This window comes from Columba livia, chromosome 17 (genome assembly GCF_036013475.1).
Source record: "Columba livia isolate bColLiv1 breed racing homer chromosome 17, bColLiv1.pat.W.v2, whole genome shotgun sequence".
Classification (NCBI taxonomy): Eukaryota; Metazoa; Chordata; class Aves; order Columbiformes; family Columbidae; genus Columba; species Columba livia.
Genome location: NC_088618.1, coordinates 1815060 through 1832933, shown reverse-complemented (window position 1 = coordinate 1832933; position 17874 = coordinate 1815060). Strand labels below are relative to the sequence as shown.

Here is a 17874-nt window from a genome sequence, read left to right as displayed (position 1 = left end):
GCAGCAGCTGCCTGCCTGTTCTTCTGCAGTTGCGTTCCTGACATTTCCCGCAGCGAGGTTTTCCTGAAGGATTCCAGCAGCCCTGCAGCCCCACGCCCCTTTCTTGGCCTCTTCACCCACTGACCGTGGCCTCATGCCTAGTTCCCAGCAGCATAAGGACCGTATCCCCATCACACATCCACGCATGTCTCCGGCTGCTCTCAGCGCATACAGCGACTTTCTGGGGCTTGCTTGTAATCCTGAGCATTGTACTGAGAGCCAGTAGTTAGTGTGAGGGATGCTGAGCAGCCAGGGTATGAACAGATGGTCCTTCCTCGAGATTCCTGCTCCAGACATAGCGTTTGCAGGGTTTCTCAGCGACAAGAGGTTGATTTGCTCTTTTAATGTGATTATTTTTTGCAAAAGCTGCCCTCCGCATGCAGAAGGACTAATATAAAGAACCTAGACTGGTGAGAACTGATGCACAGATCCTGTATTTCTGAGCGTGCCGGTACATTCCCTCTCCGCAGCACTGAAAGCTGCAGCAACTGTCCTTTCACAGGCTTTTATAAGCACTCAAGTGACTTAATCTTTTAGCGTAAAAGCCTGCTTGTATATTAAACTTTCTGTTATCAGTGTCATTAAATCAATATCTTCAGTGCTACAGGATCCAAGGCACAGAGGAGCTGTCACACACAGTTTAACTTAAGAAATGCAGACTCGAGGGACAGCCAGTTTGCTTTTCATAGATTAGAGAGTCCTTTGAAGTAGAGCTGGTGAAGATCAGAGAGGGTTTACACCTCATTCTAGCAAGTTTCTTATACGTTGCGGGGCTTTCTGTTCTGATGACGGTTTCGGTGCAGAACTTCCGATGGAGTCTCGGAAGATGAGTGTTTTATGCAGTTATAAAAAGCACTTTTGAGGCCTACATAATGGGAGATGTTTTTGAAGAGAATAGGCAAAATGGTATGGACCCCTCTTGTAAACGCATTATTTATGGGTTCTTTTTCCGTGTGGGTGCACACACCTTTCTGGACAGCTCAGAGACTGTATAGCCACACTTGGGGTAGTTCTTTGTCTAATCAGTGACATGTGTGTTTAAAGATGGGGAAAAACAATAATTTGTCCCTTGCCAGAGGGTAAAGCATAAAGCTGGGATTTATTTGTGCAAAAAGATAGGCAGCTGAAGTACTGTGTCTTCTTCCAGCCTGACCCTGTGCTGTCCTTTGCAGTCAGTGTGTTAAGGATCAAGATTTATGTGCAGATACCTTACCGATCAGAAATGGCAGTTATTGTATGGTCTGAGCTCTTACTACAGCAGCTTTCTCTCTTTTTTTTTTTTAATTTACTTTTTTCTTGGCCACTGTTTGTCTCTTGTACAAGCGAAGTAATTTGTAATGCAAACTGACTATGAATTGTTTCAATTGCTGACTTCAGGGAAGCAATAGACATGATGGACATAACATTATACAGCATAATGGACAAATATTATGCTACATGCCCTTGCCGCTGGTAAAACAGAACAAACTCTCCTAACACAAATAAATGAACTGAAGCTGCAGGAGGCAGTTTTGCACCTTCTGAAAGGAATGAGAAGTTCCGAAATGACAGATCTAGGAGGGAACGTACCAGTCTGACCCTGAAGGCTTGTGGGGGCTTTCAGAGGGAGAAGGGCTCTCATAGATGGGGAAGAACTCTTCTGTATTATAATAATTAACGTCAAGTATTTGGTTTTATTACATCTCTCTCACCAGAGCTGGGCAGTAAGTGGCATGAGCAAACTGGGGGTTATATCAGTGAGATTTCCTGGCCATGTGGGACGTGAATTCTGCCCCATCATCACTTCCCAGCGCGGCACACTTGTGAGAACGGGGGGTTTTACCATTTGCTTTGATCCCTGTGTGGAAAAAGGCTCCAGGATGGCACTAGAGTCACAGAAGGAAGCAGAGACCCTGGGCAGATGAACAGCAAACTCCGCTTTTCCCCAAGCTGCGCTGCTGTGCGTGCCCGACCCGCCGCCTCGGCTGGTTCTGTCATGGTTTAGGGAAAACAGGGTGAGGCCAGGAACTAGAAATTTTGTTCAGGGATGTTGCTCCACGAGATAAGAAAATTCCATTTGTGTTATCCGGAGATGCGAGTTGAGAAGAAATCAATGGCCTTATCTACAGCATAGCTACCTGAGGCGTGTGGAAATCCAGCGTGAGTGTCCCGGGTGGGGCAGAAACACTCTATTATCGCGGGTAAGGAGGGAACCGTGCTGCCCGGTGCCCGGCACTGGGTGCTGGACGGGGGGAGAGGAGGACGACTGCATCAGAGATGCTGCTGGAATTTCTGCACCATGAGGTTGGGCGGGTTTTCCCCTTCTAAAACAAGGAAAGCAATACTTGGTTATCTTTTGGCTTGACAGCAGAATCATGTTGCAATAATCCGAGGGCTGTTGATTCACCAGTGATTTATTTAAGTTGTAATCATAATAAAACCAATTCTTTAAGTTAGAGTCTAACACAAGGTGGACTTTGTGGTTTTATGTATTAGAAAGAGTTGAACAGATGCTTGAAATCCTCTAGCTTGCATATTTTGTGTATAACAAACTATTACTTCACTCCAACATATTTTGAATTATTTTGTCATGAAGCTGGTGTCTCAAGGCTTCCTGAATGGAGGAGACTGAGTTAGTGGCTCAATCTGTTTATGGAAGATAGAAATTATGTCACCATAATGCAAAGGTGTGTTAAAATAAAATCTTGAATTATGGCATCACTCTTTCAGCTGGATTGTGTGTTTTAAAATAGTCATTATCGTGGAAAGAAAATATCTGTGAGCTGGCTGTTGGAATCCATGTATTTCGATGTTATTAATCCTAAAATATGAGATTTTTATTACCTAATGAAAACAAAACCCAACAAAGCTAAATATATGCTGAAGAATAACACCCAGTCCTGCAAAAAATAACATATATATTTGTGCTTATATACAATAAATAATTCTGGTTGGCTATTTATTTAAATGGGACACAGATTTCTCTCTCAAAGCGCCATGAGCTTAACCCCAGTGTGTGAAATTAAGACTGAATACCAGCCTTTTCAGGTTTGGAGTTTGTGTTAAAGCCACAAAGACTGACAATATTGGCTTTCCATTATGGCGTGTTAATCTAGAATAAGTCTATTGAAGTTATTATAGCAATGAGAATTTAAAGTAGTTGAATAGCAGAACTTTGTCCTTTTTAAACTTTACTTCAGGGTTATATTTTCTTTCTTGCAGACTCCCAAACAATACAGCCAAGCGCTAAACAAGAGTAACAGAGTTCATCTTTACTGTGCATTTCTGGACTATAGGTATGTAACATAACTTCAAATTCTTTACCTTGGTTTAATTAAATTGCATATGATCGATGCACATAATTGATGCTAGATATTAGCTAGATTCTTTTTGTTTGCTTGCTTTCATGGAAATAGTTAAAGAAATGGAGCCACTGGTTTACAAAAACCACAATCTCATAGTGACTTCTTCCCGTAAATAGGGGACTTGTTATTCACAGATCCTGCATTAGGCAGGTAACTGAAAGACTGAAAAAATTTGGAATCCAAACTAAAGTGCAGACTGATACAAATCGTGCTTATCACGGTTTCTGAGTGTGTTCTCTTGGGCAGATTCTTGGATGTTTTAATGGAAAACCTCCAGCAGCGCCATTATTTTTGCTCGATCTGTGCCTGTGTCACACCACAGCTCTTTCAGACCTGTGAATTTGGACAACGCGTGGAATGAAGAAATATTATGGCCCTGAATGCAAATTAGAATAAAAGAGAACTAAACATCGCCTTAAATTCCTCTCATAAAACAGGAGCAATGGAAAAGCAGTAGCCACTTTTTTTAAGCTCTGAATATATTTCATCTGGTTTTGGTTTCCAGACGTGTTGCTCTTGCTGAACTAACTGAGAAGGAATACAAATAGTGAAATTTGGAATTGATGGGGATTAGCCATTTTTGAGCCATAGGGTATAAGCCTGATGGCTGTAGCGGTGGCCGCGGCGCCGCCATCCCTCCCGTCCAGCACGCACGTGGGAACGTCACCGCGATTGTTTTATTCCAGTTTTGTTTCAAGCCTGTTGAACCGCCCCAGCTGTTGGCAGTTACTCGTTGTTATGGTTACGCACAAATTACGGTAAATTAGAAACAGATTTCACTGAAGCAAATTAATATGGCTGGGCCATTGTTCTGTACTGTTTTCCATCGGGGCCTGGGCCCTCGAGGCTTTGCCTCAGGATAGGAAATGAAATACAAAATCTGTCCCTCCTAATGAGTTTTATTTGTGTTAAGATGGTCTTATTCCCCAGTGCATGGTAATTAAATAACAAGCAGTTTGTTTCTGACCTATGACGGACTCTCTCTGAGAACTCAAGGAGGGTCCCAAAGGAGAGAAGAAGGGTGAGGTAATACCTATCGTTAAAATAAGCGCCAAGGAAAGCACAGATCACTCCGTCTCGCTTCAGGACCTGGAATAATATCAAAAGTAATACAGGGTTAAGCAGTTTGGGTGGGCGACCTCGGGTGTCTGAGCCCATGGAGCCTCAATCAGTCTGAATGGATTAACTGGGCAGGATGAGTGGATAAGGGAGAGGCAGCAGATACAATACGCTGACTTTGACTTGTGCTTATTGACTTCAATACTATAGTTCTCACAACATAGAAATTTGAGGCTAGGTGGGTGAAATGCCATAAGTGGGTTGCACAATGTTAAGAAAAAAATGTAGTTATCTCTCATTTGTTGTAAAACTGGGAAGAAATCTCTAGTGACATTCATGTAGGGGTTTGATTTTGGACCTGTTCTGGTTAATATTTTCCTTAATTATTTTCATGATGGAATTGAGAAGACGCTAGCAGTGTTTGTGGATGCACTAGCCTGACATGGCTTTCACATCTTTATATCTGCTTTATAGTATAATGCATGTCAAATTAACCTGCGTAAGATGCATTTTTGATAGAGATTATGTTCCAATTTTGTGTGCTTTGCAGCAATGGAACGGGCGTCTGGTCTAACAAAGGTTGTGTACGAGAGAGCGGGGACCTCAACCACTCAGTGTGTCTTTGTAACCATCTCACCAACTTCGCCATTCTGATGCAAGTGGTGCCTCTGAAGGTGAGATTGAGCAAAGGAATAAATCTGTCTGTCCAAACCAAAGCATAAATACACCAGTTGCATCCTCACACCACAGTAAGTGATTGAAACTAGGCTAATTTTTACACAACTCAGATTGATTCCTTTTCTTGCTTTCTGGGATGATGTTTTAATAGTTCTTGACTTTATTTATTTTTTTTTAAACTTTTGGTAACTGAAATGGAGCATGAAATGAAACACATTTGTGGTAGGTGGGAATTCTCTTTGCTCTCATTCTTCAGGCATGATTTCTTGAAGTATTAAGCAGAAAAAGCAGTAGAAGACATTGTTCAAATGACTCTGGCTTTTATGGTTAAATGTAAAGACAGAGATAGCTGAAGATGTGGCTCTTTAAGGGTTTTGGTAGTGAGACTTGTGGAACATGGAGAGCCAAGCTTGCCCTCCGTGTGAAGCTCTGCTGCCTGCTGGCCCTGCCGGCTCCCCAAGTGCCTCCCTGCCGCTCGCTCTTCACCCCATTGCCAAGCAGGTGCTTGTGTAAAAGGAACATGAGAAACAAACTGATGCTTTAGAGTAGAGAGTGAACCCCTTATGTACAGTTTTCTCTATGTTCAGTTCCTTTTCCAAAGAGTTTTCAAGCAAGCCTCTTTCCAGCTGCAATATGACACTTTCCTTGTTTACCCAGCACCTTATGCTTGCTATTCATGCTCATCACTACTTTCAGATGGAGCTTTGACGGCAAACACGTTGCTCTCCTCACTAGGGGTGTTCTTCTCTTCATGATACCTTGAGATTCCCCTGGAGCTGGAGCAGTGTCTGCTCCTTGCAGGGGAGCTGCTGCTTCGTGCCTGCTCAAGGACTCCTACAAAACTCAGCACCAGGCAAGCTCAGCCCTGTCCTGGATCTTTGCAGACAGACAGACAGACAGACAGCACAGCCATGAGCATGAGAAATACGTTTTTACTGCTTTATTTGGGTGTGCTCCCGTCAGGGAGGATCAGATGGAGGTAAGGATGAAGCCCTGTTCAGACAACCCTTGGTTAATAAACAGTGAATGCATAATAGAAACCATTTACAAATCATACATTTAAAGAAATGTATACCGATTGTCTGTCAAATTTATAGTCTCTGGCAGATTCTCAGCTCTCCACATACACCATCCTAATAACATAAATTAACAGACTGAAGAAGAGCTTCGGCAGGACCGCAGGACTCCCACTGTCACGTTTGTCACCGTGTGCTGCTAACAAGCGTGGTGTTCTCTGCGGTACAGCTGGGGGGGCTTTGTCAGCTCTCTTGGCGTGGATGCATTGACTATATGTCCATGTCTCAGGCTCCTGTGAATTGGTTTGAATAGGTTTGCTCTTCTTTTAGGCAGTGCTTTTGCCCGGACAGCTCCTGCTGCGGGACGGGCTGCGTGTGAGGACAGCACAGGGGTTCCTGCAGATGGGTGCAGAAGTCGGGCTGCAGCATAAGGGAACTCTAATCAGGGTTGTTCCACTGAGCAGCTCCAAAGCCTTTTGGAATGAATCATCCCAAACTGCAATTGGGAGTTACTGATTCAATAACACTGTTAGCACAGCTACTCACATAGTAATCCTGGTTAGGTGGTGTAATGCCATCCAAGTCAGGGGCACAGGTTGGAATAACATGGTTTGCTGTCCAAAGAGCTTAATACCCACAGCGCTTTGCATTAGTCAAACCACGTTAAGATGAGGGTATCCTGTTCAGGTCACCCAGTTTTTATCTAACCATTATTACCTTTATTACTTATAAAGCACCTAATGACCCCAGATGGTTTCCAAGTATCATTTTTCTAGGAACTCTTCATACCCGTAATAAAACGCAGCTTTGCCTGAAGAGCTTCGCATGAAGCCAGTGAAGGATGTCATCCTGTGATGTGCTTTAATTGCAGTTCCTCTGGTTGGGCTCTTATTTGGTCCCTCTCTCAGAGTTCATTAGAAGATCTCATCCCAAATCTTTGACCAAGATATACCATTAAAATTGAATATTTAGGATTATCTTGCAGTAGTAATATTTTAACCAGTGGAAGAAGAAAAAGGTGTCTTCACTGGGTAATTGGCGTGAAGTTGAGATTCAAGCAAAGGCGAGCTGCCTGGCTTTTGGGCTGTGCAAGCAGATTACGCTCAGTTGCAAATTCCTAAAACATTTGCTAAGTATTTGCTTCACATGTCTAAGCAATAGAGCCTCCTGAATCAACTACACAACTGGGAACTTCTCCTGGGCGCCCTTGGAACCCTGTTAAGTAAATGTTAAAATGTTGTAGATTTTAAACACATATACGTGTTTATTCACCGTGTTCTGAAATTCATGAGCCGAGGTTCAAAGGGCCCATATAAATCACCCATTTGAATACCAGGTTGTCAGTGCTTTAAGAAATTGTTACAATGGTGTTGTATTTGATCTTGAACTTTTGTATATTTTATTTTTCTTTTTATAAATGGAGTGCACAGATAAATGAGACAAGAAAAAGCGAGGGTGGGTGTATGAAACTGCCCACATTTGAACAGTTCTGGTTTTATAGTTATTATATAGCTGTGGCTGTATAAATAGAAATGGATGAAATTTTTCCCCATCAACACCGTTTTTGACAGAATATTTATTTTTTGTCTAGATTCTGGGTTTTTTTTACAAAAGAGCTCTGCTTTTCACAAAAAAATGTAAATAAATTATTGGGAATGGATTGCCTGAAAACTGGGGAGGCTTTCATCCAAAGCTGTACTTTGGTACAAAAAAAGTAGCTGTATTCTTCATTGGAATTCTGCTTTGGGTGCTTTATATTGCATTTTTTCTACAGAAAGTCCCATTTCCCTTTCTCTCCATCCCATGGGTAAGGGCAGCTCTCAGGGCAGCAGAAACAGGCAGACATCCCCTCCAAGGGCGCCGTAACCACCTTTAATCTAATGCAATGGTCTGGAGAACTAAAAGCCGGGATGAATAATTCTACCTTGCCTTGCAGAAAGGCAGGCAGCTTCACAGAAAAGAGTTAATACAAATACAAAGGGGGATATCAACCATTCTCAAGTCTAAATAGATGCGGTGCAGAGCAGTAGGTATGGAGCAGCTCCAGAGCTGGGAGAGCATCCCTGGAGAGAACGCTGCTGATGGGCAGCTCCAGTGCAAGGAGTGTTTGACTCGGCTCATTTTCACCAGAATAATTATCTTTTTGCTAAAAATAACAAAAAAAAAAAGAGTAAGCTTTCCGTTATTAAGACAATGCAGGTTTTTAAAGACAGTTTGCTGTTCGCAACTGGAGAGTACATCGCACTCTAAATTCAGACAAAGCCAAAGCGTCTCTAAGCAATACTGAAAATAAGCGATCCTCTAAGATGATCTTTAAGGTCCCTTCCAACCCAAACCATCCTATGATAACTCTTTGTCAAGGATGGTGATTTTTCTTCTGGGTTATGCTAAATTTAAGCAAGAATCTCCTTGCTTAGCTCCCTCTCTTTGTTCCCTCGCATGGTCAAGTCTGGCTTTTCCACCGACAGAATATAGCACGAGCCAGACCCCGTGAGCCTGGATGAACCCAGTGCCTCCCTTCCCGCTGGGACTGGTCCAGCTCAGCTTCTCTCCACCAACAACCAGCAGATGTCTCTATATATTTATGCAGTTTGTGCATTTCTTGTGGGCATAAATGCCTTTATATATTCTCAAGACTCTTTACCATAGCGTTTTTATTACAAGGTACAGAACTATGTTAATAATTCATGCACCCGCTTGGAGAGGAGTTACGATGCCATGTGGATTTTGCTTTGTTTCAGTGAGACATTCATAGGGACAAAATTGTAGGATATTTTGCATCTAATGGTGCTTTCTCATGAATACCTGAAGTATTGCAAGATGGGGAATGCTGACAAATTGTTAGACATTTATGGGGCAGGCTGTCAGGTGGGCCTGATTTCCAGGTAGCATGGATATTATACAAAGTTCTTAGGAACAACGTGCGAGTTCTTGATTTTTGTTCTTGATCTTTACCCAAAGCAGGTTAGATTAATTCAGCCACTATTCTACTGTATTCCAGCTGGCAGTAATGTACAGAGACTGAAATCTGCTGAGATGGAAAAGCACTTTCATTCCGTTTTTCAGAGAAAAAGTGAAAGAGAGGTCACAAAGAAAACATTTAAATTCTGCAATTTTAACTTAGATGTGTGCTATACGGTGGTGTGCGGAGAAAAAGAGCTTTGAGTGCTGTGAATTAGCTAAAACCAAGCTCATATCACAAGTGTAGTTGAACACTACTCCAGATTTTGTGATTGTTTCAACAAGAGCTCGAACACACTGAAGTCACGGTGATTGTGAAAGAACGATGTGGACAACACCGATCAGCTTGAGACACATGGGCGCAGTTTAGCTGCTGTCAGTGAGGCAGGCGATTAGCAGTTTAACAAGTTTATTTCAGGAATAAAATGACAATCTTGGAAAAACGTAGGACCATGTGGTGCTCAGATGTCAGCCTGGCACTGACCTGTTAGCCTGCTGATGAATTGGCCCTCGTGGAACGCCAGAATTATTTGTGTCTTTGTCACTCTGCTGCTAAGCCTGTGTCACGGCTGGCCCAAGTTCATGCTTGCTTGCTGAGATTCATTTATTGTGTTTGTTTTAATTTGAGAAATGATGGCGTTTGTTTGGAGTTCTGGGGATTAGTGATGATGAATTGGTTTAAATGAATAAATAAGTTAATTGAAGGTAAAATGTGACTGAATATGAGCAGAATGTTCCTGAAGGGACATGTTCAGCCCTTGGTTGCCTTTGTGAAGCTGCATGGATGTAATGAGGGTCAGCACAGAGTTTGGAAACTTGGTTGAGAAGTCTTCTCACAACACTGATCAAGTTAGCCAGATTGAGAATTTTACAGTTGCATCTCCTTAACAAAATGGGACTTTCAGAGTAGTTGTGCAGATACAAACGAACTCGTGTTCCCCTCCTCTGGAGAACTCGTTGCTCTGATCAAGCTGCTCTTTCTGATGGGGGAAAACATCCCTGACAGCAAATCATTGCTCAAGGTGCACTCCTGGGGATTCGCGTCTGTCTTTCTCATTCCTCGACCCACAGAACAGTGTTCCAGCTTTGGCTTCATCGGCTGCAATCAGAACAAGCCAGTGCTGCAATGTTATAGTTAGGGAGACAATGGTGCATTAATATAGCTGCGGTAGGAAAAAGAAATAATCCATTTAGTTTGACATGTTTACACTGGTTTCTGTTGGCTGTTTATGTCCAAGTGGAGGGCGCTCGGGGTGACACGCTCCCTGTGGTGGTTTTCTTGTGGGACGGTAGGACAGGAGTCCTGCTCTGTGCCGTGGGCCTGGACAGGAGCAGCAGAGGAGGAGGTGGAACATGTTTCCTTGAGTAGCATCCTCTGCTGGCAGGGTTGGGGACATCCCAAGCTTCAAGGCCACCTCCCGCACCAGCGGCACCTCCCACTGAGAGCAATGGCTGGAGGAGAGATGCCCATTGCTGGGCTGGGAGACAGATGAGGCTGGGAGGAGGCTCCTTGGGGCGGTCAGATGGAGCCATGGCACAAGGTACTTCCTAGACAGCAGGAATCGAACCCAGCATGGAAGAAGCCACGTTTTAAAAGCTATTATTTTTATTTTGGGCAGCTTTAGTTCCTCTCATCAGTCAGTGGGCCCTATGCTCCTGCCAGGAGACACGCCAGCCATCTGGCAGGTTTGATTTTTATAGTGATCCAACAACCACAAAGCATGCCAGGCTATTTGTACCATCTGCCACATAAATGTCATTTCAGCAAAAGGATGGTGGACACCTGGGGACCCAGAGTTCAACAGTTCTTTTAAAGGGGAAATTGTCTCCCACAGCAACATAGACTTTGAGCTTTGGGTCCCCCTCCCAGAATGAACGAGGCAGGACACAAATGTAATGTTTATGGCCCTTAGATTTTTTTTTTCCCCCTATTTTATCCTCTTTCTGTCTTTTCCAATTGTCAGGATATAAAAATGACTGCTATAAAGTTCACATGTGGATGGGCATTTCCAGCAAGGTAATAGTGTCATACAATCTGTTGCAGATATTGTTCAGGTCTTTAAACGCATTTTCGACATTTCTAAAGTTAGATGCTTTTTTGTCCATCCCATTTGTAGTTGTTCTTCCATAATTCGAAAGAGAGAATCAATCAATACAGTTCAAGCTGCCCACCAATGGGCTTGAATCAGAGCAGCATTTATAAAGAGGAAAATATTTAAAAGCTTCTGATCTTGCAGCTGGAGCTATAGAGACCACTCATAGCATCTTTAGGGAGCCCCGGGTTTGGCTGTGGGGTTCTGTCCACAAAAGGAAAGACATCCCAAATTCCTTCTTTTGGGCAATATGTGTGTTTCTATTTTGTCATGTTATAGCTGAGTTTGACAGCAAGTTTTGACAATGTGTGGCTGACTGACAACAAAGTGCATCTATTTGTGTCTATAAAGACTGTTTTGAAAGTGTCCTAATATTGTCAAATGTTTTAAAAACATGGTGCATAGGTGTATAATTTGTAAGTTGGTAACATTATTTTCCTAAATCTAATATTGCAGTTATTAATCAAACATTGCACTCAGGGGGGATTAAAAGAACAATCTGAAGTGATAAACTCTACTCTTAATTTTTCAGCCAGCTGAGGTTCAGCCTATATAATCCAACAGGACAGGGAAATGGAAATGATGTGGCATTTTCTGATTTCTGCTGTTTTGCAATTTTAATATAATTACTTTTCTCAGCATGTTTTGCATTGCTGGGAACATACAAAGAATAATGCCTTAGCCCAGCCATTTTTCTTCTCTGCTGCATATTTAAAAATTGGATAGGCATTCCAATTCTTTTGGTCCTTGTTTATTACCATTGACAGTTTACTTAGCTGAGGAGACCTCTGCAGACAGTTTAAGCAGCCTCTACCCATCAGGTGAACAAAGACAAATCAGCTGATGTATTTATTAGGTTGGTGCAAAAGTAATTGTGGTTTTTGCATTGTTGAAATTTGCCATTTGCTATTGGAACACATTCTTAAGTGTGGTTACGTTATACTTCGTTTTAATGCGCTTTTCTCACTTTCTGTTTTTGTGCTACTGACTTATCACTTGCTGATTATTTTATGTTTATTTTAAACTATGGAAGTGATATTAGACAAAAAGCAAATCTGAATTATTTTCTTGCTAGAGTTCAAACTGGGTAGTAAAGCAGTGGATTCAACTCTCAATAGCAACAAGACGTTTGGCCCAGGAGCTGTTGATGGACGGACAGTGTAGCAGCGGGTCCAGGAGTTTCCTAAAGGAGCTGAGCGCCTTGAAGATGGGGAGCGCAGCGGCCACCATTGGAACTTGGCAATTGTCAGTTAAGAGCGATCATCAAAGCTGATCCTCTTACAACCAATTTCTAACCCTGAGCCATTGCTCATTCTTTGCTATTCCATTCCATTGCCAGTGCAGCTCTGTTAATTTTGATGAGAGGAAATAGGAGAATTTCTTGTTCTGACCTGAATCCCATAGAATTACATGGAAAAAGCTGGACTAATGCTGCAGGATATGAAATCCCTCAAATTCCTTAGAGAACTGTTTGGCAATAGCTGAATTTCACTCAGCAGAGAACAAAAAAATACTTTTTTATTTTGGAAAAGCACAAATATTTGAGAGTTCTCTAATGGTCAAAAGAGCTCTTTAGTTTGAGAAGGACTCTAATCAGAATATTTAACAAAATAACACAGACTTCATTCCTATGGTGAAAATGAAAGCACTGAGCCATTTGGCAGCTGGGTCATCTTGCTGTCTAAAGGATTTCCCCATAAAAATGTTATGATACTGCACCTTTTTCCATGACTGTTCTCTGTTGAATATCTTTAAACTTAGTCATTCCATACTCTTAAGTTTCGTCTGTCTCCTGTATTGGCCATTTTCTGCCCTTTTTCTCCCCAAAGCCTGGTGCAGGGGCAGTTCAGGGCTGGGTACCGGGAGGTTCTTGGCTCCTGAGTTGAAGTGTGTGTTTCTGAATCAAAGCCCAAGCCTGGGATAAGGAAAGTAGACATACTAACATTCATTGAATTTTACTGGGAGCTGGGTATTTAATTATCCTCAACCGCTCTGAAAAATCCCAGAGTCTGGCAAGAGCCCATCATCTCTCTGCCCGCCAGAGCCCGCTGGCCCCACAATGGGGTTTGTTCTCCTTGTTGGACTCGCTGATGGACTTTTGGCTGTTAATTGGAGAACAGGATGAGTCTGCTCTTGCTGAAACAGATGGACAAGTCTTAGGTGTATGGGCAAAAGTAGCTCCTTTGGTATCACAGCGGACAATCTGCTGTCAACACGGCATTGAACAGTTCTGGAGAAGCACTGCAAGTCTTAGGTCTGACATGATGGCAGGAAAACCACACTGCTTTGTGTTACACCAACAGAGGCGTGAGGAAGAATTGCAAATATCTGATTTTGTGGGTCCCTTCCAACTCAGGACATTCTATGATTCTACGATTTTCTAATCCCCAAACTTTATGATACTTTGGGAACATTGGCAACTTGAGCGCTTCCTTCAGGCTTTACCGAACTCAAAACTTGCTGCGTGTGATTTGTAATGAGGAGATTACCCACTGCTTCATGACATCTCGCCCAGAACTACTTTAAAAGACAACGCGGGGTTTTAAGAATACTAATTAATACCTTTGCAGAGATATCTGGGGAAATTCTAAATGTTTCATGTCATGGTGAAACGTTTTAAATAAGCAGCCAACCACCAGGCTGGGCTGCCGATGGGAAGAAGTTCCTCTAATCCTGAAAAGCCCCATTCGTAGCACTTTATTGCTGCTCACTAGGAGTCATGGAGTTAATAGAGAATGGGAATTCAAAAGCAGTTCTGCTGGAAGTGGCTGATAAAGGTGATAGCCCTGCAAAGCATCGCTCTCAGAGGCTTTTCTTCTCTAAACTCATGGTATGTGGCACACTGTGGCTCTATACAAGCAGTCTCTGTGTCAAGCGACCCTGTTTTTTCTGTGAGCTGTGGTTGTGCCGTTAGGTTTGGCCACACAAAAATCCTCCTTGTGTTCTCAGTGAGCAGACTGAGCCTCCCGAACTAAACACGAACGTTAATTTGAAAAGAAAACATGATGTTATGTACCTAACAAAGTGCTTGGCAAGCTGAAGGTAAACAGAGGCTTGTATTGTTATTATTATTTAATATATAAATAAAGGCCTCACTGGACAGAAATTGAATTTCAGCAGCCTTTCTGGAGGCAATTAAAACCATTAGCTTCATCAGTCGAGGCCAATGTTTTAATGTCTCTGAAACACTCAGGCTGCCAAAGTTAATTATTCATCCTTTTCTTAATTGGATTCAGATTGCATTTTAAAGGTGCAGCCTCAATAGGGTTGGCCGAGCCTTAATTTTTCACCCCAAGAAATGTCTCAGAAGAGATCGTTTCAAGCCTTTGCAGAAGGGTTTGAGAGCCGATTTCAGCCCCGGCCAGCGGCTGATCCTCCCAGTCGCTTCAATAGAGTAAAAGCCATATGTCTCTGTAATTAACTTTGTGGTAGGAATGCTGCTTTGGGATGGAAAGGTGACCAAAAAGGACACCGACTCGCTCTTGTGTTTGAACTTAGGGCAAAATGCTATTGTCTTGTCTTACATTTGTGCCAGTAAACAAAAAAAAGTTGGGTTCATGCAATGTATATGTTATATAAGCACATGCAGAAAATAGCAAATTCTGTGTTCTACCAGTAAGCAACACTAAAATACAAATGATAGGGCAAATATAGTCCTTAGATTGCAGGGCTTATTTTTTAAGGCTGCGAAGCTTTTTTTGGTTCAAGAATTTGCCTTTTATTGGAAGAAGATGAATTGCTTTTCAGAAAGGAGATTTCAAAAGCAGTTTAGACAGTGAAATTACTGCTTTCGGTGGCTAAATTGTGAAGCTGTAATTTGGTATGTGGACAAACCCTTTCAGGATCGGCTGTGACAAAGCTTGTTTTAAGTATTAGAATTCAGCCCTTTATCTGAGGGGTTGCCTCTAAAGGCAGACACGGGGATATTCTGCACTATGTAAAGAAGAAAATTATAGATTAATACTCACCCAAAATGTCCCTTCCTCTGGAGAAAGCAAAAATACCTCCTTGGCAAGGCAGAAAACATGCCGACAACTGCCTGAGAGGTGAATAATGAGAAAAAGGGCCAGAGAAGGGGACACGTGGAAGGGGACGCTGGGCAGAGAGCGCCCGGTGCTGCCCAGACAGACGCTCCGGTCCGGCCAGTTGTATTTTGTGTGTCTGTAGCCCATTTAGCTCTCTGATGGGTTGTTGTGCTGCGTTGTATATACGAGTGCTCATTAGTGATACATAAATAAGTAGGTTTTCTGTTCTAGATACAGATCAAAGGATTTTTCATGTCTAGCCTAATGGGCAAGTCTTTCAGCCTCAACTGACCTTTTCCAGATACTCCAGAGATGAAAAGTACTATTCTATTATAATCATATATTTTCATCTTGCAGCACAGCTCTTTTTAAACAGACAAGTTAGATGTCACTCATTTTCTTGTTCTTAACAACATCACCAAGGAAAAATATATATGTTCGGAGTCTGAACTGGTATCTTTCCAGAACCATTTCTCAGGCCTTGCGGATGCCCGTGATTTTCCATAATAAAAATGCACTAACTTTTATGAGTGAGAATGAGGGTGAGACAATCATCTATAACACCTCAGATGGAAGTAACTATTAATACTAAAACGGTCAGATCTTTGTCCCTGCTGTTAGTGACCCTTGCAAGGTAAAGGGTGTTACAGCCTGAACTAAAAGAGTGGGAGTTTCATATGGACAATGCATTTTTGATTTGACTGTTTGTTCAAGCTGAAACTAGGAAATATCTGTCTTTCAGTGTTCATGATTGCTAACGCTCGTGACTGCACAAGCTCGTTTCCTAGCTTTTCGGCTTGTCTCAGTGTAAGACAATGACCTTATAAGCTCAAAGAAGCAAAATCTTTTAGAAGAGAAAAATAATTTCATGTACAAGAGTGAGAGTCAGGCTCATGGGACTACTTCACAGATTGCCCGATGTTTTATTTGGTACTTTTAAATGATATTTTCTTTAGTAATAGCCTGATTAGCTTTTTTGTGCTGACTACAAGATCATCCCAAATTACCATCTTATATTCTACACCATGAGCCGAGTCTGGAAATTTGGAAAAAGACAAGCTGAGGTCAGATGGAATCCGCTCCTATCAGGCATTGGAGTTTATATGGAATTGTGATGCACAATGCTCTGACTATCCGGGTACTTCTAACAAACTTCATGCTTGTTTTCCCTTACAGCCTGAACACAGACACACAACATCCAGCTGTGCTGGAACAGCTGCCTTGTGGGAAGTTAGGAAAGACCTGGTATTTTAAATATAGGCTCTCTTCTCTCCTGCACCATATACTTTTGTTTAGAAATGTGGCTCCACACCCTGGAAATCATTCCAGGACTTGTTTGCGTGCTGTATCCTCCCCCCTGCAATTCTTATCAGCCCAGAAAGGAGCCGCTGGGAATGGGGACGCTGCCCTGCACCCCAACCCGGAGTGCAGTTGGAGAACAGCCCTCACAGGCCCCATCTCACCCCAAACACACAGAACTGGGTCAGAACTCCCCACAGGCTTCCTGTTCTTCACACCGGGCAGGATGAGCATGTGAATTGCAGCGAGGTTGCTTGGGAAATACCAGTTACCAGACTGATGTGGGGATTGATCTAAGAGCATCCTTAAAGCATCATCAGATTTTGGTTGACTTTACCAGAGCAAAAGCACTTCACAGATGTGGGGACCTATGTGGGTTATTTTAGATTAGGAGTGAATCTTCTACGCTTTGTTGAGAAGTGGTTTCTTTGTTTTGTTCTGTTTTGTTTTATTTTCATTTCTAAGTAAAACAGGCTCCTCTTGGGACAACTTGATTTATATCTTGTCTTTCCATGCAGGGGTTTCTGGAGGAAGACTGAGCTAAAACCCAGAGCAAGCTTTTCTTAGGGGCATGCTGGTTACAACAGAGATTAGCTAGAAAAAGATGTTTGTGTGATTGTTACTTTCTCTCAGATATACTATGGAAAAATACAAACGCTTTGATTTTTGCCCATTTCCACTAGATGGATCCCCTGTATCTCCCGTACTTGTGTGTGACAGTCAGACATCACCTTTCCTGCGCAGACCTTACCCGCTTTGCCAATGCAGGTGCTGTGATAGACCCCAGTCAATCAGAATGAGCACTGAGCAGCTTTGACCTCTGTAGGGAACATCTTCTGCCTGCAGGTGTTGGGAGTGAAAGAAAGCCTTGAAGTGCTGAGAAATACTGATTTCTGAGACACCTGAAGCTACAAAAGCTTCCTCTGCTCCCCTCCTCCCTCTGTAGAACTGCAAACCACCTGTAGCAAGAGAAAGGGAAGTGTATTGAAGCAATCAGGAAATAAGGTCCATGCATTTTGGGCATGAGTGAGGAAATCACTTCTAAACTGCCCAATTTTCCACGCAAGTTATTCCTGTTTCAGGAATAATCTGTGAAGAATGGCTACACGTGGCTTCTCTGGGTGATAGGAGCTTTGTGTAGACATCATATGGACCCTTGAAGCTGGTCTGGCACACAGAACCCTTTTGTTTCTGTAACCGACGCTGTCCATGTCAGGGAAAAGAAACGTGTCTTTGGCTGAGAGAGAAGAAATCCTGAAGAGCTGCATCGTATTTCCTCGGAACGGTAACACCATAGCAACCGTTGGCCGTCGGTGCTGCTGCCGCATCGCTTAGTGCTGCTCAGATTGCGGAGCGGCCG

General features: G+C 42.7%; 1 protein-coding gene across 5 annotated transcripts in view; it reads left to right on the top strand.

Annotated features, from left to right (window-relative positions):
- Positions 1 to 17874, top strand: part of ADGRD1 (adhesion G protein-coupled receptor D1) — a 120273-nt gene that overhangs the window by 58308 nt on the left and 44091 nt on the right. For all 5 annotated transcript variants that reach the window (XM_065032803.1, XM_065032804.1, XM_065032806.1 and 2 more), the window contains 2 exons: positions 3241 to 3314; positions 4993 to 5116. In XM_065032803.1, coding sequence (XP_064888875.1) covers positions 3241 to 3314; positions 4993 to 5116 — 198 coding nt within the window. The remainder of the gene's footprint in view (positions 1 to 3240; positions 3315 to 4992; positions 5117 to 17874) is intronic.